General features: G+C 41.8%; 1 protein-coding gene across 4 annotated transcripts in view; it reads right to left on the bottom strand.

The window, feature by feature from the left end:
* The window catches only part of myo1b (myosin IB), a 240566-nt gene that overhangs the window by 4525 nt on the left and 210564 nt on the right, over positions 1-25477 (bottom strand). For 3 of the 4 annotated variants that reach the window (XM_067987755.1, XM_067987756.1, XM_067987758.1), the window contains 7 exons: positions 20627-20713; positions 16946-17020; positions 14423-14557; positions 12254-12360; positions 9365-9497; positions 8134-8286; positions 1627-1754 (listed from right to left, as the gene is read on the bottom strand). In XM_067987755.1, coding sequence (XP_067843856.1) covers positions 1627-1754; positions 8134-8286; positions 9365-9497; positions 12254-12360; positions 14423-14557; positions 16946-17020; positions 20627-20713 — 818 coding nt within the window. The remainder of the gene's footprint in view (positions 1-1626; positions 1755-8133; positions 8287-9364; positions 9498-12253; positions 12361-14422; positions 14558-16945; positions 17021-20626; positions 20714-25477) is intronic. The other variant, XM_067987757.1, reaches the window with a different exon arrangement.

The following is a 25477-nucleotide window of genomic DNA, read 5'->3' as shown; positions in this document are numbered from 1 at the left end:
CTGGTAGTAACAGTGAGTGGTACTGGATTTCCCAATAATGATGTCAATGGCCACTAACCACCCCTCCCCCAACCAACCAAACTTGTTCTTTTAGTGGATAGAATTGATAACATTAAAATATTACAATATCCATCAAGGGGACTTCTGCCAGAATTGTGAGGGGCTATGCACCCACAATTTTACATCCCCCTTCACAGCAAGCCAGGTACTTTGTCATGGGCAGGGACTCTGAAAATCTAACTTAAGATGTTAATTCCTGTTAATGCAGTAAGTTGTTTATTTTAAAAAAAACATGTACTGTTTTACAAAAATGTTTTTAAACCATGTTCATCTGGGATCCTATCCTATTAAGGGGTTAAATTGATGGCAGTCATTCTGCTTTATCCAACTGAGATCACATTTTAAGTGGCAGCAGAGATAAGACTAGGTTCCTGCTGGTCAATGGGTTACAAGAATGGTGACTAAAATGTTGCCGGAAATGAACTGCCAGGACTGACCAGCAATAAAAATTGAGTAGTGCCTCTTCCTTTTCCCCAAGCTCTAGTGGCAGTTCCGTACCATTAGAGAAAAGGGGGGGGGGGGCGGTGGGGGGAAGGAGCCTAGCAGTAGAAACTTCTACCATTACCAACAGGAACTTCTACCATTACCAGCAGGAACTTCTACCATTACCAGCAAGTGGAAAGTCAAACAACTGCTACCAATAGCTTTTCTGGATCACTGATCATGGGGAAAATTCCATCCTTCAACTCACAAAGCATAAAATGAAGTCAAAACTTATTTGCATGTCATCTTTCAAAAAGGAGAGGCATTCCCAGTTCAGATGTACGGTTTCCAATTCCTTTCTTTCTGGAGTCTTATATGCAGGGCACTTGTTACTTTTAAGCATGCAGAGCTTACTTACTTAAAGGGGAACGACTGGTTAATGTGTTGGGTATGATCCTTCAGTTCGGAACATAGGAACAGGAGTAGGCCTTTCAGCCCCTCAAGCCTGTTCTGCCATTCAATTAGATCATGGCTGATCTATATCTTAACTCCAATTACTCCGCCTTGGTTCCGGAACTCTTAATGCCCTTGGCTGACAAAAATCTATCAATCTCAGTTTTGAAATTTTCAATTGACCTAGCCTCAACAGCATTTTGGGGGAAGAGTGTTCCAAATTTCCACTACCCTTTGTGTGAAGAAGTGCTTCCTGACATCACCCCTGAACAGCCTAGCTCTAATTTTAAGGTTATGCCCCATTGTTCTGGACTCCCCACCAGAGGAAATAGTTTCTCTCTATCTACCCGATCAACTCCATTCATCATCTTAAACACCTCAATTAGATCACCCCTTAATCTTCTATACTCAAGGGAATACAAGCCGAGTCTATGCAATCTGTCCTCATAATTTAAATCTTTTGGCCCCGGTATCATTCTGGTGAATCTGCGTCACACCCCCTCTTAGGCCAAAAATCATTCCTGAGGTACGGTGCCCAGAACTGAACACAAGTTCTGACGAAGGGTGGTCCCCGAAGAGTTAACCTTCCTTTCACCCTCGAGTCCTGAGCAACTTTGTGCACATTTCCAGCATTTTCAACAGATTTACAACATTCATGTTTTTCCCTTTTTCTTTTAAATCAGAACTTACTCATTGTTTATCTCAACATTTATCTTCTGGTTGGTTTTGAAGAATATTGTGCGATAAAGCTTGGTAATAATCTCAATTAAGCGGTCGCTGTTGAATAGAAAATCGCCTTTAGCAGCAGCTGTGGAACCCTGTGATAAAGAGAATGGTGGAATTAGTGTTCCTGCATGTAGTGCATGATGTAGCATTTCATCATCACCAGGCCCTGAACTCCAGACTTGGGCCAGAACACTGTTACTTTCAACCCTGAAATTGTTCCATTCTTCACCTTACTGCACTTTAATTTTTTAAAAACTCACCATTTATATAAAATATTAATATAAAGTGGGAAGAGTAACAACTTTTAGTACTGCAGTATCGTTTTCTGTCACTAGAAGGAGCTCACATACAACCATAACTCAATGAGAGCATCTAGTAACAAACATGGGACTCCAACATTACAGCCCCGATTTTAACTCGTGAATGCGACGTAGGGGGATCGGCGCGAGCGAGATGCTTGGAGGCTCACACAGTGCAAGGCTCGGGCCATTTTAACACCCAAGCCTTATTTTCATTTTTTGAATTGGACTCCCACTCAAAGCTGGCAGGAATAACGCGATGGCTGGCGGGTGGGAACAGAGAAACGTGCAGCATCAGGCCGCGGGAAGGAAAAGGGAAGACCAAAGGATTCCATGTGGTTCCCGGACGGGCGCTCCTGCTCCTCCTGGTCCATAAGGAAACCATAAAAAAATTTAAATGTCACCTATCTGGGCCCCTTCTGGCCTTGGATCCAATTTGCGGCAGCTTTCCCAGGCACTGGCTGTGACTCAGGCAGCTTAAGGTTAAAATCGTGTAAGGGTCCGAATGATGTAATCGGACCCCAAATACTTGTGAGACCCTCGCCTGTCTGTGGCAAGGGTCTCACACGCCTCCCGTAACCCAAAAGTAAAAATCGTGGCCAGCAAAAGTGCAGCACAAATGCAGAAATAAAGTAGCTGCTGCTATTTTAACCACCGCCCCCCCTCCCGCCAATTCTAGTCAGGCATGTGGGGGTTAAAATCAGGGCTTACAAAACTGAAACAACAGGGCAGACTTTCTGTTGGGGTTACACCAGTTTCCTGGCCTAACTCCAACAGGTGGGGAGCTGTTCCACCTTTGCCCCACAGCCACTGACATGTTCACAACAGGAAAACCATGTGGCTTGTTTCCCGTCAATAATTCCATAGCAGAACTGCATGCTGGGAACGCCAGTGTACACTGTGTTGCTATGGCAGGTAGAGGAGGTTATAAAATGTACCCCCCCCCCCAATATAGTGTAATCAATCAGGTTATTTTAAAATGGAAAATAAAATATATTATTCAGCAGCCCTAGGGTTGCAGAAGTGATTTTCCTTCGACCCATGAGATGGTTTCTCGAGACAAGCAGGAATCCTACCCGGAAGCTCGTGAAAATTATTCAAATAAAGCTGGCCCAAGAAAATTTGACAACATCAAAGCATAACCCGCCAACCTTACATCAGATTTCCAGTAAAGTGGAAAGTCCTGGAGAATTCAAGGACATGGATGTTTTGATGCCAACAAGTCCTGGACGAATACAATTTTGAACATTAAACTGGTTTATAATTTGATCGTATGTAGAAGACAAATTTGGAACAATGCTCTGATTCATGGGCTGTAACAGGATGCTGGTAAATAAAGACGTGTACATATTACCTGGAACAAGGCCACAGTAAAGCTAAACTATATTTATTAAATCTGCTGGATTTCCATTCTGCACAAGTCAACAAACCTAAATGATACTACCGACATCTTTCAGACAAGTTGTACCTATTTTGCTGTATTTTTAAATTGGGGGCTCATGTTCTACTTTAACCTTTAACTAGCACAAACTTAAATTCACCTGAGGAAGGAGGAAGCCTCCGAAAGCTTGTGAATTTTAAAATAAAATTGTTGGACTATAACTTGGTGTTGTAAAATTGTTTACAAAACTTAAATTGAACAAACTTCACCCTGGATAGCATTGACCTGAATTTCTGTTTGCATTGCTTCTTTTTGTTTAAAGAACATTTCATAATTATGCAGCACTTTGCAAACTAAATGAGTGCAATTCAGAGAGAATTCAGAGAGAAAAGTTAAAGTGCCAGACAAAAGCAGTATTCAGTAATAACTTCACACCCACCAGAACTCAACAATGAAAGGTTAATGGTGTACTAATGTTCACATTCAGTCAGCAGCTTTTTATGCCAAGGGACTTTTTGATAGTTGGCTTTAGAATTACACCATCATACTGAGGTCTTGAACCCTACTCAATAGCAAAGTCTCTGAGATGCCTTTATCAAGTTCCCAGAACGGATGGCAGAACTAACACATTCTTGTTAAAGACGATTTGAGGTTAAAGTTATATCCTGTAACAGTTTAACCTAACAATAGGGAACCTCCCGTTAATTACTTCTGAGGACGAGAGAGAAATGTGAACATTTTTTTTGTATCCTGGTTTTTACCTGCATGTTTTCTGTAATTTTATCTCCTTCTCTAAAGGTGCTGACTCATGCTGGGATGTGGCTTCACAGGTACTGATTAGTACTTCATCCATGTGATTAATCTTCATGGCAGAGCCTGGATAGCCAGTGATCACACCTTATCAAACTGGGGGGAGCATCTGAGCTAAGCCTGATCCTGTCCTCAACTGATGTCCATACATATGAGCCTTGGTTGCCCCCTCAGCTGGGTGAAAAAGATCCCGTGACACTATTCAAAGAGTAGGGGAATTCTCCTAGTGTCCTGGCCAACATTTATCCCTCAACCAGCATCACCAAAACAGATGATCTGGTCATTTATTTCACAGTTGTTTGTGGGAGCTTGCTGTGTACAAATTGGCTGCCACGTTTCCTCCATCACAACAGTGACTAGACTTCAAAAGACCTTCATTGGCTGTAAAGCGCTTTGGGATGTCCTGAGGTCATGAAAGGCGCTATATAAATGCAAGTTTTCCTTCCTTCCAGTTAGGAGCAATGGTCTGGTTAGCAATAAATGGCAGAAATCCTAGACCAGCTGAGGTCAACCGAAAGCAGCTAACGCAGCTCAAGAGCTAGAACCAGAGAGCTTCTTGGTCCGAATATCTTCATACCACACCAGTGACTTAAGTCACTAACTAATCAGACGAGTTTGGGGGTTCTTTGTAAATTAATTTGGGAATAGTGTTGCCACCTGGCAGGGTTTTCCACTAGCCTAAGCAGATTTTTGAAATTGTCAATTTTAGCTGGCAATACATTGGCTACTTCTTTAATATTGAAGACTTCACCACATAAAATATTTTTTAAAAAGTAAATTTCAAAAATCTGGCTGGGCCAAAGGAAAACCAGCCAGGTGGCATCTCTACTGGACAAGGCCTCATATGTGAACAACCTCACATTTCCCCACATTATACTCCATCTGCCACCTTCTTGCCCACTCACTTAACCTGTCTATATCCCTTTGCATACTCTTTGTGTCCTCCTCACAGCTTACTTTCCCACCGAACTTTGTATCGTCAGCAAACTTTCTTACATTACATTCAGTGCCTTCATCCAAGTCATTAATATAGATTGTAAATAGCTGAGGTCCAAGCACTGAGCCTTGCGGGACCCCACTAGTTACAATCTGTCAACCTGAAAATGACCCATTTGTCTCTACTCTCTGTTTTCTGTCCGTTAACCAATCCTCTATCCATGCTAATATATTACCCCCAACCCCATCTTGCGTAACAATCTTTTATGTGGCACCTTATCGAATGCCTTTTGAAAATCCAAATATATTACATCCACTGCAGATGCAAAGCCTTAAAAGAACCTACTTTACATTAACATTGTTACCAGGTATAATTGCTGTTTGTCTTCACAAATAAATCAATTACCTCAGCTAACACACCCTGCCAACAAAGGAAGTACCAGTGCTCAGGAAATGCACAACTTGCTCTTCATCGCAGTTAGAAGTTTGTGTATTGCTCTCAGTTGTAACCCAAACAATGCAATCCCCTAAAACTCTTGATTGTTATTTTCCCAATCAAAATTCAGCATGTTCCCTCCCATAAGGGAATTGATATCAGTGATGCTTCAATGTAAGTGGAGCTTGAATTTGTTCTTTCTACAAACTGAGGTATGAATCGTTCCTTAGTCAGCAGCTAGAAAGTGGTTCAGAACTAACAAGCTATCAATTATCCTTGCTGTCAGTTATTCAGTGGGTACTATCCAGGCCCGGAGTTTTCGTTGCCTCAAAGTTTCTATTATTTTCTCTGTTTCAGTACTTCAGTGTTCTGATTTTCTGTTTAAGCATTTCTGTCCCAGAGAGATTACTTCAATGTTACCACCAGGTAATTTTCCTACTCTACAGTCTGGTAGTAAAATGCATCTATACCTCATGTCCATGTGGTAAATGGGGCAATTTCTTCTTCAATTTTCTTCCGAGGATAGTGACTGTATTTGGAGTAGAACCCCTCTGGTACATTGACCAATTGGCCTTTCGTCAGTGAACCTAAATTTCAAATATTGGTATGCTATTTAAGCATGAGTAGCATCACAAGCAAACTGGATCCTGACCTCACTCAAGATCCAAACATCTGCACTTCCAGCAGGGGTCACTTAATAGTGATCAGGCAATTGTAGTGTTCCCTACAGCACCTCAGGGGAGACCAGCTATTCCAGTGCAGATCAGAGATCAAAACCCAGGACCTTTCTGGTCTGTATCATTATTCTTAGAGTTCAAATGGTGCATATTTAATAGAGAGCTTCACACAGTTCATTTGAAAAGGAGTGGAATAAAATAAAAGAATTACACCACTTAGTACTCTTCCAAATAAGGATTTAGTGGCATTCTTATCCTCCCTTTACATAGAATGTTATATAGGATGATCATTTATTATGAACAGTGGTAACAAGGCACTTAGAAAATCATAATATGATTAGGCACAGCCAACACGGTTTTATGAAAGGGAAATTGAGTTCGATTATTAGAGTTTTTGAGGGTGTAACTAGCAAGGTAGATAAGGGGGAACCAGTGGATGTAGTATATTTGAATTTTCAAAAGGCAATCGATAAGGTGCCACATAAGAGGTTGTTACACAAGATTAGGGCTCATGGGACTGGGGGTAATATATTAGCAGGAATTGAGGATTGGTTAACGGACAGAAAGCAGAGAGTAGGAATAAATGGGTCATTTTTGGGTTGGCAGGTTGTAACTAGTGGGGTGCCGCAAGGATCAGTGCTTGGGCCTCAGCTATTTACAATCTATAGCAATGACTTAGGTGAGGGACCAAGTGTAATGTAATAAGTTTGCTGATGATACAAAGCTAGGTGGGAAGGTAAGCAGTGAGGAGGACGCAAAGAGATTTAGACAGTTTAAGTGAGTGGGCGAGAAGGTGGCAGATGGAGTATAATATGGGGAAATGTGAGGTTATTCACTTTGGTAGGAAGAATAGAAAAGCAGAATATTTCTTAAAAGGTGAACGACTAAGATATGTTGGTAGTCAGAGGAACTTAGGTGTCCATGTACACGAATTACAGAAAGTTAACATGTAGGTACAGCAAGCATTAGGAAGGCAAATGGTATATTAACCTTTATTGCAAGGGGGTTGAAGTATAAGAATAAGGAAGTCTTGCTGCAATTATATAGGGCTCTGGTGAGACCGCACCTGGAGTACTATGTACAGTTTTGGTCTCCTTACCTAAGGAAAAATATACTTGCCTTAGAGGGGGTGCAATAAAGGTTCACTAGATTGATTCCTGGGATGAAAGGGTTGTCCTATGAGAAGAGATTGAGTAGAATGGGCCTATATTCTCTGGAATTTAGAAGAATGAGAGGTGATCTCATTGAAATGTATAAAATTCTAAGAGGGCTTGACAGGGTAGATGGTGAGAGGCTAGAACAAAAGGTCATAGTCTCAAGATAAGGGGTCGGCCATTTAGGACCGAGATGAGGAAAAAATTTCTTCACTCAGAGGGTTGTGAATCTTTGGAATTCTCTACTCCAGAGGGCTGTGGATGCTCAGTCGTTGAATATGTTCAAGAAATCGATAGATTTTTGGACACTGAAGGAATCAAGGGATATGGGGATAGGGCAGGAAAATGGAGATGAGGTAGAAGATCAGCCATGATCTTAGTGAATGGCAGAGCAGGTGCAAGGGACCGTATGGCCTACTCCTGCTCCTATTTCTTATGTTCTTAAATACTTTATGGGATTTAAATGTTGTGCCTTTCTAATGTTTTAACTGGATTTTAAGTTTATTATTCCAAACAGATTGCTAAAATTTATAAAATTAGCTTAAATTAAGAGTTTCACAGTAATTTCTCAACCAACTATAGCTGAGACAATCAAGTCTATGTTGCTGAGGACAAAGTAAAGATTGTGAGCAATTACTCCTCCTGTTAACTCTGTCAGCCTTACAAAATAGCAAATAACAAGATACTTATTCAAATCACTGAGACATTGCAGCTGTTATTTTACTCATTTCTGTCTTCTACAAAAGAACATTTAACGTCTTGTCTATGGAATACTTACCTCTTTGAGGTGTACAGCGAAGAGTCCATCTGCTTGTTTGCTAACAGATACACTGGTGATGTCAATCACGGGAATGGTGGATTTGATCTGGCCTGATTTTAGATCAGCAATGATGAAGTTGCTTTTGGTTAATAGGAAGATCCTAGGGGCTCCCTACATTAAGCAAGAACAATGGTCATTAGAAATAGGCTCACAACAGGTCAGAGCTGCACCAGCAGGAATGAGTTACCATTTTATTTATACCTTTTTCAAGCTTATTATGATTTTCAAACTAATGTTGCTGCAGATTTAACAGTCACTTACGACCAACCGTATTAGCTGTTCTTGCTGAGGCCGGAGTTTCCTCTAGGCATAGATGACCCTGTATTTTAACAGGCAACTGGATGGTTTCCAAGTGTCTTGATTTGTACATTACTGACAATCCTGTCCACTCAGCAGAAAATAAGTAACCTTAAAGCTCCTTCATGCTTAGTGGCCACTTTCAAGATTATAAATTGGAGGTGGAATAATGGCTAATCACCTTTGCTTGGGGCACAACTGGTAGGTGTATCTTATTCTTCCAGTAAAATATTTACTGCCTGCAGCTGAGTGTCAAGTAACAAGACATTCCATCCAAAAAATTAAATGATCAAAAATGTAATAAAAGTAAAAGTTCACTCGTTTTCCCCTTCTCCGGAAGGTGGTGACAGCCCTTCAGTATGTCACCCAAGTGGCCATTTTTATATCTGAACGTGGACAATGAGCATTGACATGCTATTCAACTTTACCTCTGGCGACTTTACATCTGAGCCCCACTCTGTCCGCACTCCACATCCACACACCTTTAACAGGGGTCAATGTTCACTTAGCAGGTGCAGGAACCCGATCTTATTTTTCTCTCCTGTAACCTGGGGATGCTGAGATCAACGATGCTAACCTCAGCAGGAGCACGGGTGAGGTCAGCTAATTTAGCATGAATCAGGGTTGAACATGGGGCCTTACTGCTCCATATCAAGCAGTACTGAATCTCATGCTGCATTTACTCACTGGGTCACCAGGCAACCTGTTTTACTGGTATAAATTGTGGGGTCAGAGAATGAAGACTATTGCCCGGGGTTTCCTCTTAGCTGCAGAGTTTACGTTTATGTTAGCAGGGTTTCTGCCGCACTTCCGCTAAGATTATGGTGGCGGAGCGGGAGCACCGAGGAAATTCTAGACTCACGAAAACACTACGAACCGTACTTCCTCTTACCTTGCCATTGGCTCGGTTAATTTTGTTCACAACATCTGCCAACATGATCTTCTCTTCCACAGCACCATTCAGCTTCTGGTATTTGGGATTCTTACTGATTTCCAGATAATCACCTTGGAAAGGCTGAGAAACACTGCAGAGAGAAAATTCCAGAACTGAAATTCCAAAGAATGAGCCCACTGTCCCTTTATGTACCTGCGTCAGCACATTGTTTTCAATTAAGCAGAACTCCAAATACCTGGATAACATTTCAAAGTCTAGTCACTGAGTTCAAGTACAGTCGGCACTACTCCAGATTAATTCTGATAAAATTAATCATCAACATCACTTTTTCACAATCAACTCCTTTGATGCCATTTTATGATAATATTTTTCTTACTTTTGTTTTAGAAAACAAGTAAAAGTACAGGAGGTTATCTTATTGCACAGCTCCACTATGAACAAACTTGATGCAACTAAAATTCTGTTGTAATCATTTGGCTGCCATCATTTTTTAAAAAAAGATTGCTGCCTTCTCTATGAAAGACACTGACTCAGGCTGGGTTCAAGTTCCACGGGTGCCATCATGATGTGATACCTCACCCAAATGGCTATTCTTTATGTGTGATTAACGACAGTGACTGTTGATAGTCCAGTTGATCACCCATCTCATCCCATCCTTACCCAACGCCCACGCTCGTTCCACCGGGGGCCACTGAATAGCAATCAGAGGTGGGAACACTGGCCATCCCAGTGGAGACTGGCTAACTCAGAACAGACTGTGGATTGAACCTGGAACTGTCCTGGTCTATATGGCTCAGTAGTAAGCTGGACTGTGCCTTTACCCACTAAGTCATGTAGGAGCGAGCTGCCATTATATCTGGGGTACAGATACATATCTCTTTGAAGGTGAGAGCGCAGGTAGAAAATGACCTAAAAAGGAAAGGGGCTTCTTGGTTTTATACATAGGGGAATTGAATACAAAAGAAAGGAAGTGATGTTGAATTTGTACAAGGTATTGATCAGGCCAAAGTCAGAGGATTGTATGTAGCTGTGGGCACCCCATTATAGGAATGTTATTAGATTCATAGAAATCGTACAGTGAATATCAATAGAATGATACCAAGAGTGAGGGGTTATAACTTTAAAGAAAGGCTCAAAAAATGGTTTCTTTTTCACTGGAACGGAGAAGATTAAGGAGAGATCTAATGGAGGTTTTCAAAATTTTGAGACAGTAAGTAGCGAAAGATTGTTTCCAAGGGTTTGTGAATCAGTAGCAGGGGGTCAAGGGCTCAGGGTTATCATTAGAAGAACAAAGGAGGAAGTTAGAAGAAGTTATTTTTTTTTCACACAGAGGGCTATTAGACGATAAAATGGTTTATCACGAGTGGTCATTGAAGCATAAACTATAACATAATTTAAAAGAGAATTGGATAAGTATTTGAAAAGAAAGAAGATAAAAGGATATGACGAAAGTACAGGGAAATGGGATTAGAGTAGTCAACCCTAGTTGAAGACCAAGCACCAGCACAGATGCGCTGGGTGAACGGTCTGCTTCTGTACTGTCATTTCTGAGATTCTATATACTTCATTATACATTTTGACAGGTCACGATATTATCTGGATTTGTTCATTTTTCTCCATGATTGAAGGTGGACAAGCAGCCCAATCCCAGAACCAAAAATATCCATTTGTCAATCCACTGTTTCTAGGAACATTGGAATTGCTAAATGAAAAAAGACCACGGTACATCTCGTGGACCTTCTATCATCCTGGTAGTCACATGATACAACGGTAATGGAGTTGTTGACTAATCATAGCAATCAATCGCTTATCAATTAGTCTAGACCCAGACATGAGGCAAGGAAAACTCCAGTGGTGTAAAATTTTGGGAACCATGGGTTCAAAGTCACCTGTTCTTCCCAAGCAGGCTACACTTACCATAGGTCATAACTTGTGTGCAGCATAAATGCTGCCATAGACCAGTTGGGCCGAATGGCCTGTTTCTGTGCTGTAGTTTCAATGTCTCAAATTACTCATATACTGTATCCCAAAATATTATTTTCTTAAAGAAATCTATCTGATTTGGATTTGAATTAATCAATACTAACTGCATCCTCCGTCTCCCTTGGGAGCCTGTTCCATAGATTGATCAGTCGTTCACTCCTGTATTTCAATATATAAAAGCAGGGTAAACTTGTGTCAATTTCTGACAGCCCTGCTGGCACAAAGACTTAAAACAAATCCTATTTTCTTCTTAAAAAAAAGTAATTCTTCAACCAAAACAGCCAACCCCTCCGATGCCCAGGAAATGCTGTCAATAACCCCTTTAAGTAAATGGGGCTAATACCAAATGGGGAGCAGGACTCTCAGAATGTCAGGGCCTGGAAGTCATATTTGACCTTGCAAAGTCCAAATACTTTTGGAAATCATTCCCATTGCTTTTTGTTGTGAATGTACTCGGATAATCATTCACCAAAATCAGACTACCAATATCAAAGAGCCAAACCTGATGGTCACTTATTTTTACACTTGTGTTCCTTGTCCTGCATTTCATATATGGTCTGTACTTCTGTGCAATCACCATCACTCTTTCTCAATACCTCACACAAGATATACCTGACAGAGGAAGACTATACAATTTCAAAGAATTCTCTGTACATGATCATTACTGTGAGTTAACCATTACCTTTTCTTGGAAAAAAAAACTTGTGTATCATTAGCAGATGGTAAAGGAGATTAAAAAGATTGCATTAGTCACACAACAGAAATAGGGATCTCTAGGCGCAGTGCATTGAAAGGTGTCATCAGTACCAGGATATAAACAACTATATTTTCAGTTTTAAAGCATTGTGTGTATTAAGGACACTCCACAATGTATCTAACACTATGGCTGACATCAGCTTTTACCTGTTGGTGTACAAAGCTTTTTTATCCTTGAACAGCTCGCTTGCCTCGAGCTTCTCTTCAAAAATAGCTCTCTTTTGTTCTGTGAACTGATCCCTGTACTTCTTGCACTGCAAGCAGAGCACAACGGTCGGTTATAAATTTTTAAAAAATTCTCCTTTTTCTTTTAACGACATAATACTTTGAGCCAAGAGCAAGCAATGCACTCCAGGTTTTAAGTTGTCCAACAAATCATGTGAACTCGTGTTATTTCATCCTCAGCTAATGGCTCTTTCGAGCTGAATAGTACTGTAACATTTGTTACAAATACATAAAGGTGAATTGTTCACCCTTAAAAAACATTGCTCACAGAATTTGTTGTTTCAGCTACACAGAAAAGTGACTCGACTTAAAATCACCAAGGTGAAATGACTTGCATTTAACTTTACAATTTTTGCTTTCCTTTCTGTAATTTCTTAAGGCATTCTGTACAATGTCTTACAATAGCACTATTCCATGGAACTTTCTATAGGATTAGATAAATCCACCCAGCCCCAAAATGGGACACTCAGTCCAGCTGATTATTGGAAATAATGAGCAGAATTTTAACTGTGAAAAGCGGGTGGGTTGGGGGCGGGGGGGCATTGAAAATTGCAACAATTTCAGACCCGCCCCCAACTCGCCCATTTCCGGTTTTCATCAGGGCGGGACAAGGACGAGCGACCAAGCCGCTTCCAGGACGCGGGTTGGTCACTAAAACCTTTCAAGAAGGCTGCGGGCCTCCTTTTTGAAAGGTTTTGTGATTGCAACCCCTGGGGGCCGGGATAACTGGGTCTTCTCCGTCACGCCACGAGAGAGGAGGCGAGAAGGCCCGGATCAGCAGGTAAGTGCCTTTCTGGAACAGCTTGTGGGCCCGGAGGAGCAGGAGTGCTTCCCCCAGGCCCAACAAGCCTACATGCAGCGACCCCCCCAACAATCACAGCACCCCCCGCCATGATCACGCATCACCCTCCACCCCCAATTTCTGATCCCCCCCCAATGATGACCCCCGATCACGACCCCCCCACCGCCTGACCCCCGATCCATCCCCCCATGACTCCTCCGATGACACACCTCTCCCCCCCCACCGATGACTGACCCCCCCCGTGACCCCCATGCCCACCAATGCCCCCAGGTGCCCATCGGTGCCCCTGTGCCCACCCATGCCTCCCCTCCCCCCTCCCCAAATCCATACAATTTAAGATTTACCTTTTCACGTCCTCTTCATTGCTCTGTTCCAGTTCGACTGAGGCCAGCCTGTCAATCAGGCCAGCCAGCAAACCAACAACAAAAAAAATAAAAGACGTCCTTACGTCAAAATCGTAAGGACGTCCGGGAAACCCATACTTCCGGGTTTCCTGTCTGCGATTCGACCCCCCCACCAACCCCGGGTCAAAATCCTGGCCAATGAGTGGGAGAGGAGATGGGTATCACAGCCAATCCGACTAGCAATTAGGAGCAGGAATCTTAACTACATTTCCTTTTTCCTAGCTCAGGGATGCTCAAACTAAATATGGTGTCCCATCTATCATTCCCTGGCCAATGAAGTGGATAAAATGCCACCAGCCTCAGCAAGGTTGTCCCTCCAGTCGCCATTTGGTGATTTACTCACCACTTGAGAGAAATGTTTGTCTCTGAACCTCACCTGTGAGAACAGTTCTAAGATTAGAAACTCGCTATATGGGGAAGGGGGAGAGGGAATGGGGAATGAGGAGCAAGTGAGGGAGGGAAGGAATGGGGAAATGGGAGGGAGGGAATGGGGAGGGCATGAGGAAGCAGGAAATGGGGGATGGAGGGAATGGGGAGGGGGGAATGGGGAGGGGGGAATGGGGAGGGAAGGAATGGGGAGGGAAGGAATGGGGAGGGAAGGAATGGGGAGGGAAGGAATGGGGAGGGAAGGAATGGGGAGGGAAGGAATGGGGAGGGAAGGAATGGGGAGGGAAGGAATGGGGAGGGAAGGAATGGGGAGGGAAGGAATGGGGAGGGAAGGAATGGGGAGGGAAGGAATGGGGAATGAGGAGGGAGGGAATGGGGAATGAGGAGGGAGGGAATGGGGTATTAGGGGAGGGAATGGGGAATGGGAGGGGGGAAATGGGAACCAGTGATCCTGTATTTAATTATTAATTTCTGACAAAATCTAATCTTGTTTTCTACCCTCCACAGATGGAAGATCCTCTTCAGCTCGGTGTGTGTATCGTCCAGGAAAAGGTACGGCCTTGCTGGCCAGGTCCTCTCTGTTGGGGACAGTGAAGGCAGCTTCTTCTTCAGTTCCAAGAAATACTTCTGCATCTGGGACAAAACAAAAACAGTGCATTACAGTCAGTGCCGATTCACAAAGTGAATCAAGATTAGTAACCATTTTCTCCAAGAACATGGCCCTTTCGAATACCGTTTGTACCAGTTCTAAAACAGAAAACAAGTAAAAGAAAAAAAAATCTATGTGCCAGCACTACAGTACTTTGCCCACACACCAGCACTGGAGCTGGAAATGGTAGACACATTTAAAGGCAGCAGAGAAAAAAAACTGGACTAAGAGGGAGTGGCTCAGATGAAGTTGGGTGAGTCCATCATCCACAGTGTTGAACAGCTGTGGCTGGAGTTCCAATCTTCTACAATATTGTGACTGGAGGAACAAATGGGTTCTCCTGCCCTTCTTTCCCTCTCTCCCAATTTTCCCCCTACTTCAAAGCTTGAAAACTTGGAAGCTTCAGCTCTTAAAGTCCCTGGGCCTGCGGGTTCAGTAAAGGCTGATTCCTGATTGGTCAAAATCAACTAATCAGGGAGCAGCCTTTTCGAGTCTTCCAGATAATAGCTGAAGTTGAAATTAGATTTATGCGCATGTGGGCAAAGAAGAAAGGAAGTGGTAGAGGCTTTGTGGGCCTCATTTGGCCCATGGACCTCCTCTTGGATACGCATGGCCTAAATAACAACAATCACTGCACTTTAAAGTCAATCTTTGTATCTGAACACCTTATTAGATATTGAGAATGTGCTGTTGTCTAATACACTCCAAGATTATTGTTTTTACTTAAATTTTTTCTTACTTAATTAAGAGGCGACCACATTTTTGGTTGAATATGCTTGGCTGGAATAAAGCTTTTTTTCATTTTCATTTTCAGAGTACCATAAGATCCTGTCTGGCACTGAGAATTATAGCTTTGGCACCTGAAGCATTTTAATCATATTAAGAACAGCCTTTAGTAGCATGTCCGTGTCTGTCGATACCCCCGAGCCAATGTTTGATTATCTCTTATAACTGTATAGTTAACATTTACTTAATCCAATTGATCAGATTGGCTTTAAACTCTAGATGGTAAATTTAAAATAACGTTTAGATCCATGGTTATCTATTGTCCATGAAAGGTATTGGGCATTGCATTTATCATGGCATGTGTTTACCATGCACTGGAAGCCATCAGTGAGATTTAGAATCGTAGAAAGTTACGGCACAGAAGGAGGCCATTTGGCCCATCGTGTCCGTGCCGGCCGAAAAAGAGCTATCCAGTTTAATCCCACTTTCCAGCACTTGGTCCGTAGCTCTGTAGGTTTCGGCACTTCAAGTGCACATCCAAGTACTTTTTAAATGAGTTGAGGGTTTCTGCATCTACCACCCTTTCAGGCAACGAGTTCCAGACTCCCACTACCCACTGGGTGAAAAAATTTCTCCTCAGCTCCCCTCTAATCCTTCTACCAATTACTTTAAAATCTATGCCCCCTGGTCACTGACTCCTCTGCTAAGGGAAATAGGTCCTCTCTATCCACTCTATCTAGTCCCGTCATAATTTTATATACCTCAATTAAATCTCCCCTCAGTCTCTTTTGTTCCAAAGAAAACATCCCCAGCCTATCCTATCTTTTCTCATAGCTAAAATTCTCCAGCCCTGGCAACATCCTCGTAAATCTCCTTTGTACCTTCTCCAGTGCAATCACATCTTTCCTGTAATGTGGCAACCAGAACTGTATGCAGTACTCAAACTGTGGCCTAACCAATGTTTTATACAGTTCCAGCATAACCTCCCTGCTCTTATATTCTATGTCTTGGCTAATAAAGGAAAGTATCCCGTATGCCTTTTTAACACCTTATCTACCTATCCTGCTATCTTCAGGGATCTGTGGACATGCACACCAAGGTCCCTTTGTTCCTCTACACCTCTCAGTATCCTCCTGTTTATTGTGTACTCCCCTTGTTTGCCATCCCCAAATGCATTACCTCACACTTCTCCGGATTGAATTCCATTTGCCACTTTTCTGCCCACCTGACTAGTCCATTGATATCTTCCTGCAGTCTACAGCTTTCCTCCTCACTATCAACCACGTGGCCAATTTTTGTAACTTCTGCAAACTGCTTGATCAAGCCCCCCATGTTCAAGTCCAAATCATTAATATATATCACAAAAAGCAAGGGACCTAGTACTGAGCCTTGCGGAACCCTAATGGAAACAGCCTTCCAGTTGCAAAAACACCTATCAACCTTTGCTTCCTGCCACTGAGCCAATTTTGGATCCAACTAGCCACTTTCCCTTGGATCCCATGGGCTTTTACTTTTTTGATCTGTCTGCCATGTGGAACCTTGTCAAAAGCCTTGCTAAAATCCATGTACACTACATCAAAAGCGTTCAATTTCAAACTCATTCTAAATTGTACAGCAATCGGAGAAGCAAATTTCTATCAACTTACAATTCTTTGAATGGTAAATTCATAGATCTTCCTGCCTGCGTTTGCACGGAAGAATTTTCTATATTCCCTGCGAACCTGAGGAAAAACAAGAAGTAAGCAGCAGACGTTTAACACAGGTCACTTTTCAATTGCTTTGTTGGAACGGCCATCACAACTGTACAATCGAGAACATTTTCTGTATGGAATCTACAATTGTCAGAAACCTTTAAGAATTTGAAATCAGAAATCACACTAAGATAACATTTAGGAATCTGCAAATCAATTTAATTTGACAAAGATAATATACCTTAAGACACAAGCAAACAATATAAATCAAGCAATAGAACCTGCCAACAAAAGCTTTGATAAATGCAAACATGCACATAATCTGCAAATGGAAATGGAAGCAATGGATTAGGAATCAACAGCAGGTTAGTTATACTAGTTTTCAGAACTTTTTCAAAAAATGGGCTCACAGACAGGTACCTTTACTCATAGCAGCTGAAAGGAGAGTTGTTCTGTTTTTTATAATATAAATGTAAGGGTTTTAAACACATCCTGTTTAGGGTCAGGATGATTTGAGGACATTCCATAAGGTCAGAGGTGGGAAGTGTCAAGGACCTTACAGCTTTGATGGCAGACCTTGTAGGGTTTGCACCCAGTCTTCTGTGGCGTACTAAAATGCTGTCCCCTTTACTTTCTTGAGGGATATTCTGTGTTTATGTGAGGTGCGTTTGGGTTGTGTGGGCTTCCATGAATGAGCTCCAGACTGCCTAGTCTTTCCTAATTTCTAGGAGGAGTCTGATTGGGATACATCCCACAGATGTTTCATCCAAATGTCTGTCTGTAGTGGGAAGTTTTGTGCCGTATTTCGGGAATGCATCACCTTGCAGCTAGGAATACCAATTTCACATAGGGTTGGAACCACAGGAAGCATATTATCTTCTCTATGGCCTTTATGAGTGTTGCCCAGGAAGGTTGAATGAAGGGATAGGGGCACAGCAGTGGTCACAACCCATCCAGCATTCATACTCCCAGGGAGAGGTGGAATTCATGGACACATGTGGGATGTGGTGAGCTTGATGTATTACACTGTGCTGGCCCCCCCACATTCTACTGCAGGTGGTGGTTGTGAGGGATTGCTTCCAAACTTTTCCCCATTCTTCCTCTTATTTGCTGGTCATTGGTCTCACTTTGTGTTGTCTTTTAATTTGAAAATCAGTGATGGTACAGAGAGTGGAGATGTGTTTGCAGGGATTTGTCAAGGAGTGTAGGCATAGTTTGGGGGCGGGAGAGTGGTCAGCTCCCTCTGTAGTATTGTGCGTGGCTGGGTCCTGAAGGAGATATATAATTTAGAGGTAGGAGCATAGGTCACGTTGGGTGGGGTGGTATTTGTCTCCCAGTTGTTGAAAGGGCATAATCAGTCAAGGAGATGACCTAGTCTTGACAGGTCTTTGGCATGCCAGGTTCAGATCCCACCATGAAAGTGCCTCTGGGAGTCCTCTATTATATCAGATTGAGGAAAGGAGTAATCGGCCTTGAGGGATTTTCAGGGAGACGCAGACCTCTGTCCAGGCTGTCATTATTGGGTATTCCTTGACCTCGGTTGTCCTTTTCTTGGGGTCTATGAAGGATGGGGTTTTTACAGGTTGGCTGGGAAGCCTTCATCCCCATGCCCAGCCATGCAACCCTTGGATTCTAACAAGACTCTGTGCAATGAAATTTAATCCATACTTGGTCCTGCATTTTTGTTCCACAATTAAATTTTATAATCCTATTTTTCCCTCAGCCATATTCATGAATATAGACTTCATTGTTAAGTTCATGTGGCTTTACTTTGTAACAATGCACCTCTCTTTAAGAGATATTGTTCCATTGCAAGCGTAAATACTATTTCAAAGGATTTTGAGATACTCAGTGAGACTCCACCAGTCCCTCTAAGCATTATATTATTTCGAGCATCTTGCTATTGGACCACCTGCTACGTACAAAAAGGTTTTTTAATCAGCATATAGATTTAACCTCCTTACTGCCATTATTTCTATGGGTGCTTTAAACGTCAAGTTTAATTTCAGAAAAGAGAAAAAAAAATAATAACAAAACAATCAATCTGATGAGGTGTCCAGCCTACCTGTGAATTTGCATCAATTTCCAATGATAAGCCTAATCGAGAGTCACAATCCCATCCAACGTCTCACTTAAGGATCACTTGGGAATGTTGCAGCACACTGAGGCACAGAGTTATGGGATGTGGGTTTAAGTCTGTGATTCCCACACTGCGAGCTCCTCATTTTAATGATCTCACTGTGGGTAGTTGCCATGTGGAGGCTGCACACTTCCCCACAGGAAGAGCAAGGGAACAGTGGAATCAGATACCAATAGTTTGATCTTAATAGAATCCTTTCATGTGCTCAATGGTTGCTAACATTACCTCCCAATGGCCTTCCCCAGCCTTTTTGATTTGCTTGAGAGCAACAAAAGGAGAAGGGATAGCACTAAATCCGGCTTGGTGACCATCCCACAGCTGGGCAAGGCCATGAATAGAGGCCGAGGGGCACGTGGAACAGCAAGTCTGCCAAAGGTCACAGGTGAAGGGAAAACAAGCTGCAGATGGCCCCCGGGTCATATTATGTGTACCATCGATCCAATTGATGTTAACAATTAATCTTAGAAGGTAAGTCTGGACATGTATAAGTTACATTAACTGCCACCTGATATTTAAAAACTTGCCGCAGAGCCTTTTGAATTGGCAGCACTGGTAATTATGTTGCAAATATTTACAAGGGACATTACTTGCAACCCTAGCATTCCGAAAGACAAAAGGATCAAAGTGGCAGGAGCTTTGCTAAAATGGCAGTATTCTTTCTATTGAGCTCAACAGCATCTCGAGCCAGTGTCACAACTTATAACTACGCACCAACCTCCTCCATGGTTTTTAGTCAGATGATAGATGCTGAAGAAACCTTTACCAAAATCATGGTTGTAGCACTTGATCAATCTAGCCATCAGCTAAGGCCAACAGCAAGCTACAGCTATCCCTCTAAAAGTACTAGCAGGAATAGATAAAGCAGTCATGGAATCTAGGTACTCAGTGCAGATGTTGTGCTGAAATGTAAAAGAAAATACTTCTATTCGTAACTCCTGCAGCTTGCCGCAAATAAGATTGCAGTTAAGGCTGTCACTGAATAGCTAAACATGAAACTGGAAGAAAGCAGCAATTGCTGGGGAGTTAGATTTTTTACAAAATCTCCTACTTATGCGTGTAGCTATATATGCAAGTTGGTCACAGAAGCCCTGGCTGTGTAACTCTGATGTAGTAAAAATAACGCAGTGAGTGCTGTGAGAGACAACAGCCATGGATAGATTTTATTTTATTAACGAGTCAAATAGTAACTGTTCACCCAGGTTTGAGTAGTTGACTTGAATAAACTCCAATTGTGACAAAATATGTAAAAATCGCTGATAAATACTTCATTAAAGTAGCAAATTTACTTCAAATAATACCTTGCTTGTTTCAGTTAGATGTGCAGACAAAGCAAACATGCCAACATATTTAAATATTAAATTTTTGTTAACTGATATCCAGTTCTATGACCAAGTGGGAGTGGTCTAGGTTAGTAGTGTTATGGAACGATCAGGTGCTAGTGATTAATGTAGTTTCCATTTGGATGGATTTTAGGGGGAGGTTGAGTAGAGAAGTACCTTCAGTCCAAGCCAGTAAGCCCAAATGACAGCAACCGCATGTTTACGCCTGGCCTCCTCCTTCAGGCGTTTCAATTCTCTCCGTGCCTAGAAGGTTGCACATAACGAATGAAGAGACAGATTGGTAGATATAAGAGAGAGGCAGGTAAACAGAGAAGGATGCACCCAAAAAGCATTGAAAGAAAATGGATCAAAATTGGGAAAGCAGGCCACATGATCGGGTACAAATGTCAATACACAAAATATATCTCAGCTTTTTAAACAGCAATCAAACTATGAAGGTATTTCAGAAAACCTAGAACAAGTCACCTGTACTCTAATAGAGTCTTGCTGTAGAATAGTCAACAGATGCTGCAGACAATACTTATTAAACATCTCTAGGTAAAGCTCGATTTCTAATGGTACACTACTACTCAATTTCACCACAGTAACTAGATGTGTGTATGTATGTATATTTTATTTTTGGTCAGTCAGAAGTCTAACATGTGTGGAAACATGTTACCAAGTTTAAGAGTGTCTAAACCAAGCTTCTGAGAAATGTAACACGTAGAGTTTCAGTTTGCCTAATTAAAGTGCCCACCCTCTCCTTGTAGAGAGGTACACCATTTACCAAAGTCCAGAGAGGTTATACACAGAAGCTTAGCATCCCCCAAGTGTGCACAGGGATACTGCTGGAGTTTAACTAGCTAAAACCACGCAGCCTACCTGAGTATTGGTAAGCCTCCTGCTGCTTATCCACCTAGGACCAATCTATTTGGCAGACTGACTGGCAGATCATCAACAGTATTTGGGAGTATTGTGGACCTGCTTGATTCGGGTTTTGGATAATCAAATCTGCAACAGAGGGTTGGCTTAGTTTCAAAACACCATTGCCAGATGTGTCATTTTGGAGTCACTTCAACCCCAAAGAGACCCGTTTACCTCTTCTGGGGAGAATACTCACTAGTTGGTTGTTAAATTGTATATATTATTATTATACAATTCTGGGGACCACACTTTAGGAAGGATGTCAAGGTCTTGGTGAGGGTGCAGAGGAGATTTACTAGAATGGTACCAGGATGAGGGACTTCAGTTACTAGAGAAGCTAGACTTCGCTCAGACTAGACAAGCTGGGATTGTTCTCCTTACAATAGAGAGGGTTAAGGGGAAATTTACCTGTGCCAATCTCTGCTTGGCAGGCCAAGAGAGTGGGTGGTGAACTGAGCTCTGAGGGATGGGGATGAAAAGGATTTCTGCTCATTTGGGTTGGGGGGGGGGGTGGGAGGGAGATTGGGGCTCGATTGGGAGGGTAATTGAGAACAGTGCAGATAGCTTTCTCATTCATTTGTTCGGGCTGTTATTTCCTTTGGGTGCTAGATTGTGCAATCCATTTAACAGCAGTAAGATTTTTCCTTGCAGATTTCATTCTTTCAATCGCTCTTTTATCCTCTCCAGGTGGGACTGCTTATAACATTTCTCACTTGGGCCAACGACTGAGTTTTGCAGCTTCACTTTGATGATCTCCGTTTCCACCAGTTGCGACAGCAAATGTTTTCTTACTGTTTATGTATCTTACAATTTGGTTTTGCTCAATTGAACATATCTTGTGGGCCAGGAAGGTGATTTTTATGCTAAAGGACTAGATTGGGAATTTTGAGACTGGTGCGAGGGGCTGTCATGTGTCGTTAGGTGCTGCCCCATTGTGATCAATTAGTCACATAATGGTACATCACAGTGCCACCTACAGGTGCAGTGCCATTGGCACCTTGAGGCCATTCACCATAAGAACATAAGAAATAGGAGCAGGAGTAGGCCAATCGGCCCCTCGAGCCTGCTCCACCATTCAATAAGATCATGGCTGATCTGGTCCTAACCTCAAATCTAAATTCATGTCCAATTTCCTGCCCGCTCCCCATAACCCCTAATTCCCTTTACTTCTAGGAAACTGTCTATTTCTGTTTTAAATTTATTTAATGATGTAGCTTCCACAGCTTCCTGGGGCAGCAAATTCCACAGACCTACCACCACTTTTAATGTATAGTAGATTGATTAATAAAACTTTATAATAGTGAAAAACAGCACTGTGGGAGATAAATAACTCCGAGCGCTCACATAACTTTAGTGTTTTACCTTTGTGTGTAGCTGGGTGACAGTGCTATTTTCAAAAAACAACCCGAGATGGTCTTAGGCTTCTGGACACAAGGGAAATGCCAATTTGCTTTGCTTTTCCCAAGAGTATAACCAGGTACCAATCTCCAGCTACACATCTTTCTGAATCCAGGTGTGTGTTAATTGAAAAAAATCCATGTTAAAACCAATCCTGAAATGTATTATTCACCTTTCTAATATATGAGGCTAATACTTTTCTAGCCTGATGGATCCTCAGAGTATATCTTCCTCTGTTCAGTCTTTTTAACAAAAAAGTAGACATAACCATAAAGTAGTGTTCCCAACTAGTATTTTGTTTAAAATAGCACACAGAGGAAAATAATAGCTTTATTTTCTGAAAGGAATTCACTGATATGAAATGTATGTGAATCAGAACTGGTGAAGATTCAGAACAGTTACTTAACTTGTAGATATCTGGATTGAAGACTTAAAAAAGTTGAACCAACATTTGCATACTGCAATAAGAATTATTTCTCCCACCATAAATGTTGCTAAGATTTTATTTTAAAAACTGTACAAATTGTTAATGGATAGTTTTATCACCAGCTATTAACTAATATGAATGGAGGAGTTAGACATGTAGAAAACTTAAACAACTTCCTCCTCAATCCAGCTATCACCATCCCGATACTCAAGGAAAACAAATCTGTTTCACATTAATTCAGTCATTACACAACACTAACAATAATTCCTGGGATTCCTTAAAAGCCTCCAAAGAAATGTAGACATGTGAATTCTGACTGTAGTCACGGATACATCACCCTTGTCGGTTTCACTCAGTTTCTGCAGGAATTTAGGATTAACAGTCCAGTTTTTATACTGTTGCTAATAAGGCTATCGACTCTTGTACACAAACACCAATTAGGATGTAGATTTTAAAGGGGGAGGGGTGTTAAACTGAACAATATGTACATTTGAAATATTGATAGTTCAATAACTTGATTTTTTCTCCCTAATTCAAGGGAAGTGCCACAGCTTCGCTAAATCCCACTACATGCAACAATATATTTCAAATTATTAAACGTGTCATCAATGATGTTTATTACACTAGTCGATTTCCCACGGCATAGCACACAGGAAGGAAGGTCCAAGTGTAGTGCTCAGTTGACACAGGGATAATTAAACCAGGATGCAAAGACATAATTCAATCCCCTTTTTAAAGTCATTCTGTCCTTACTTTTATATACTTTGATTTGATAATATGTCTTGCTATTTCACTATAAATAATAAGCCAAATTTAGAAGCAGAGAAGTAGATTTGGTTAGAAATTAGAGTTTCCCTGCAGTACAGGCTGAACTCAGGCACTCCAGGATCATCATTAAGCATGAGGTCTAATTACAGTGTGACAAGTTTACATAGACTGTTTCCATTATAAATGCGAACATGGCAATTTATAATAGAAGTGCATGCAGATGTAAGATATAGAATAACAGCAGCTCATTAGCAACAAATGTATCTAATTGATTATCCTTTAGGCAAATTAAAAATTTTACTGGGGTTGCATCCATAACAATGCAGTCTGATACAGTGTGCTAGGAGGGAAGAGTAAGAGGAAAATGTGGCAAGACAATAATATTGAGCAGGAGACTGCATTCAGATTATTGAAGCGCAAGAGCTTTCAAGATGGTGGGAGTATTTTTGCAACAACTGATAACTGCAAGAACAGAAGGGCCATAATACTAAGAAGGAAAAAAACACCAAAAGCTCTTTAGTACCCAGGGAGTCACACCTAGGATACCAACTGATACCCCTGTACTCGCTGCCCTACATTTGCTCCCGGTCCGGCAGCACCTCGATTTCAAAATTCTCATCCTTGTTTTCAAATCCCTCCATGTCCTAGCGGCTCCCTATCTCTGGGAACTCCTCCAGCCCTACAACCCTCCAAGATCTCTGCACTCCTCCAATTCTGGCCTCTTGCGCATCCCCGATTTTAATCAATCCACTATTGGTGGCCATGCCGTCAGCTGCCTAGGCCCTAAGCCCTGCAATTCCCTCCCTAAACCTCTCTCTCTCTCCTCCTTTAATACCCTCCTTAAAACATACCTCTCTGATCAAGCTTTTGGTCGCCTATCCTAATATCTCCTTATGTGGCTCATTGTCAAATTTTGTTCGATATAACTCCTGTGAAGCGCCTTGGGGCTTTTTACTACATTAAAGGTGCTATATAAATGCAAGCTGTTGTTGTTATTCAAGCTAAGAGTATATCTCCCAGTTTTTAATAAATTCTTATTAATCTGGATCAAGCTGAGCATTGGTCATCTTCTAATGAGAAGGACATGGAGTAAAAAATGGTGGTGACTTTAGTGTGATATTGGACTCGATACTGGATAGATTATCAAAGTATTCAGCAAATGTTCAAATGCTTTATCATCAGCTGCAGATCGGCCCAAAAGAGGAGAAGATGTCCAATCTGGAGAAAAGAGACAAGTTGGGAAAATCCTCTGCCAAATACTTCTAACATGGCCAAGATGTGAATGCAGCAAAATATCCCACTCAAAGAGTGGGTGAAGTTCTCAATATTCCAGTTTAGACGGAGATTGTAGCACAGTGAGAAATGGTCATGTCAGTTAACATCAGATTCTGAAACAGGTGGTGACTCTTCAATCCCTGTCATTCAACAGCCAAGGAGATCCCAAAAGTTTATGTGTAGTTCTAGAAATGTTGCTTTCTGTCAAAGACCAGACAAAGACCCTAATCTCAGAA

The sequence above is a fragment of the Heptranchias perlo genome, chromosome 7 (assembly GCF_035084215.1).
Source record: "Heptranchias perlo isolate sHepPer1 chromosome 7, sHepPer1.hap1, whole genome shotgun sequence".
NCBI classification, from domain to species: Eukaryota; Metazoa; Chordata; class Chondrichthyes; order Hexanchiformes; family Hexanchidae; genus Heptranchias; species Heptranchias perlo.
The sequence above is the reverse complement of the archived record's forward strand: the minus strand, read 5'-3'. Positions and strand labels throughout refer to the sequence as shown.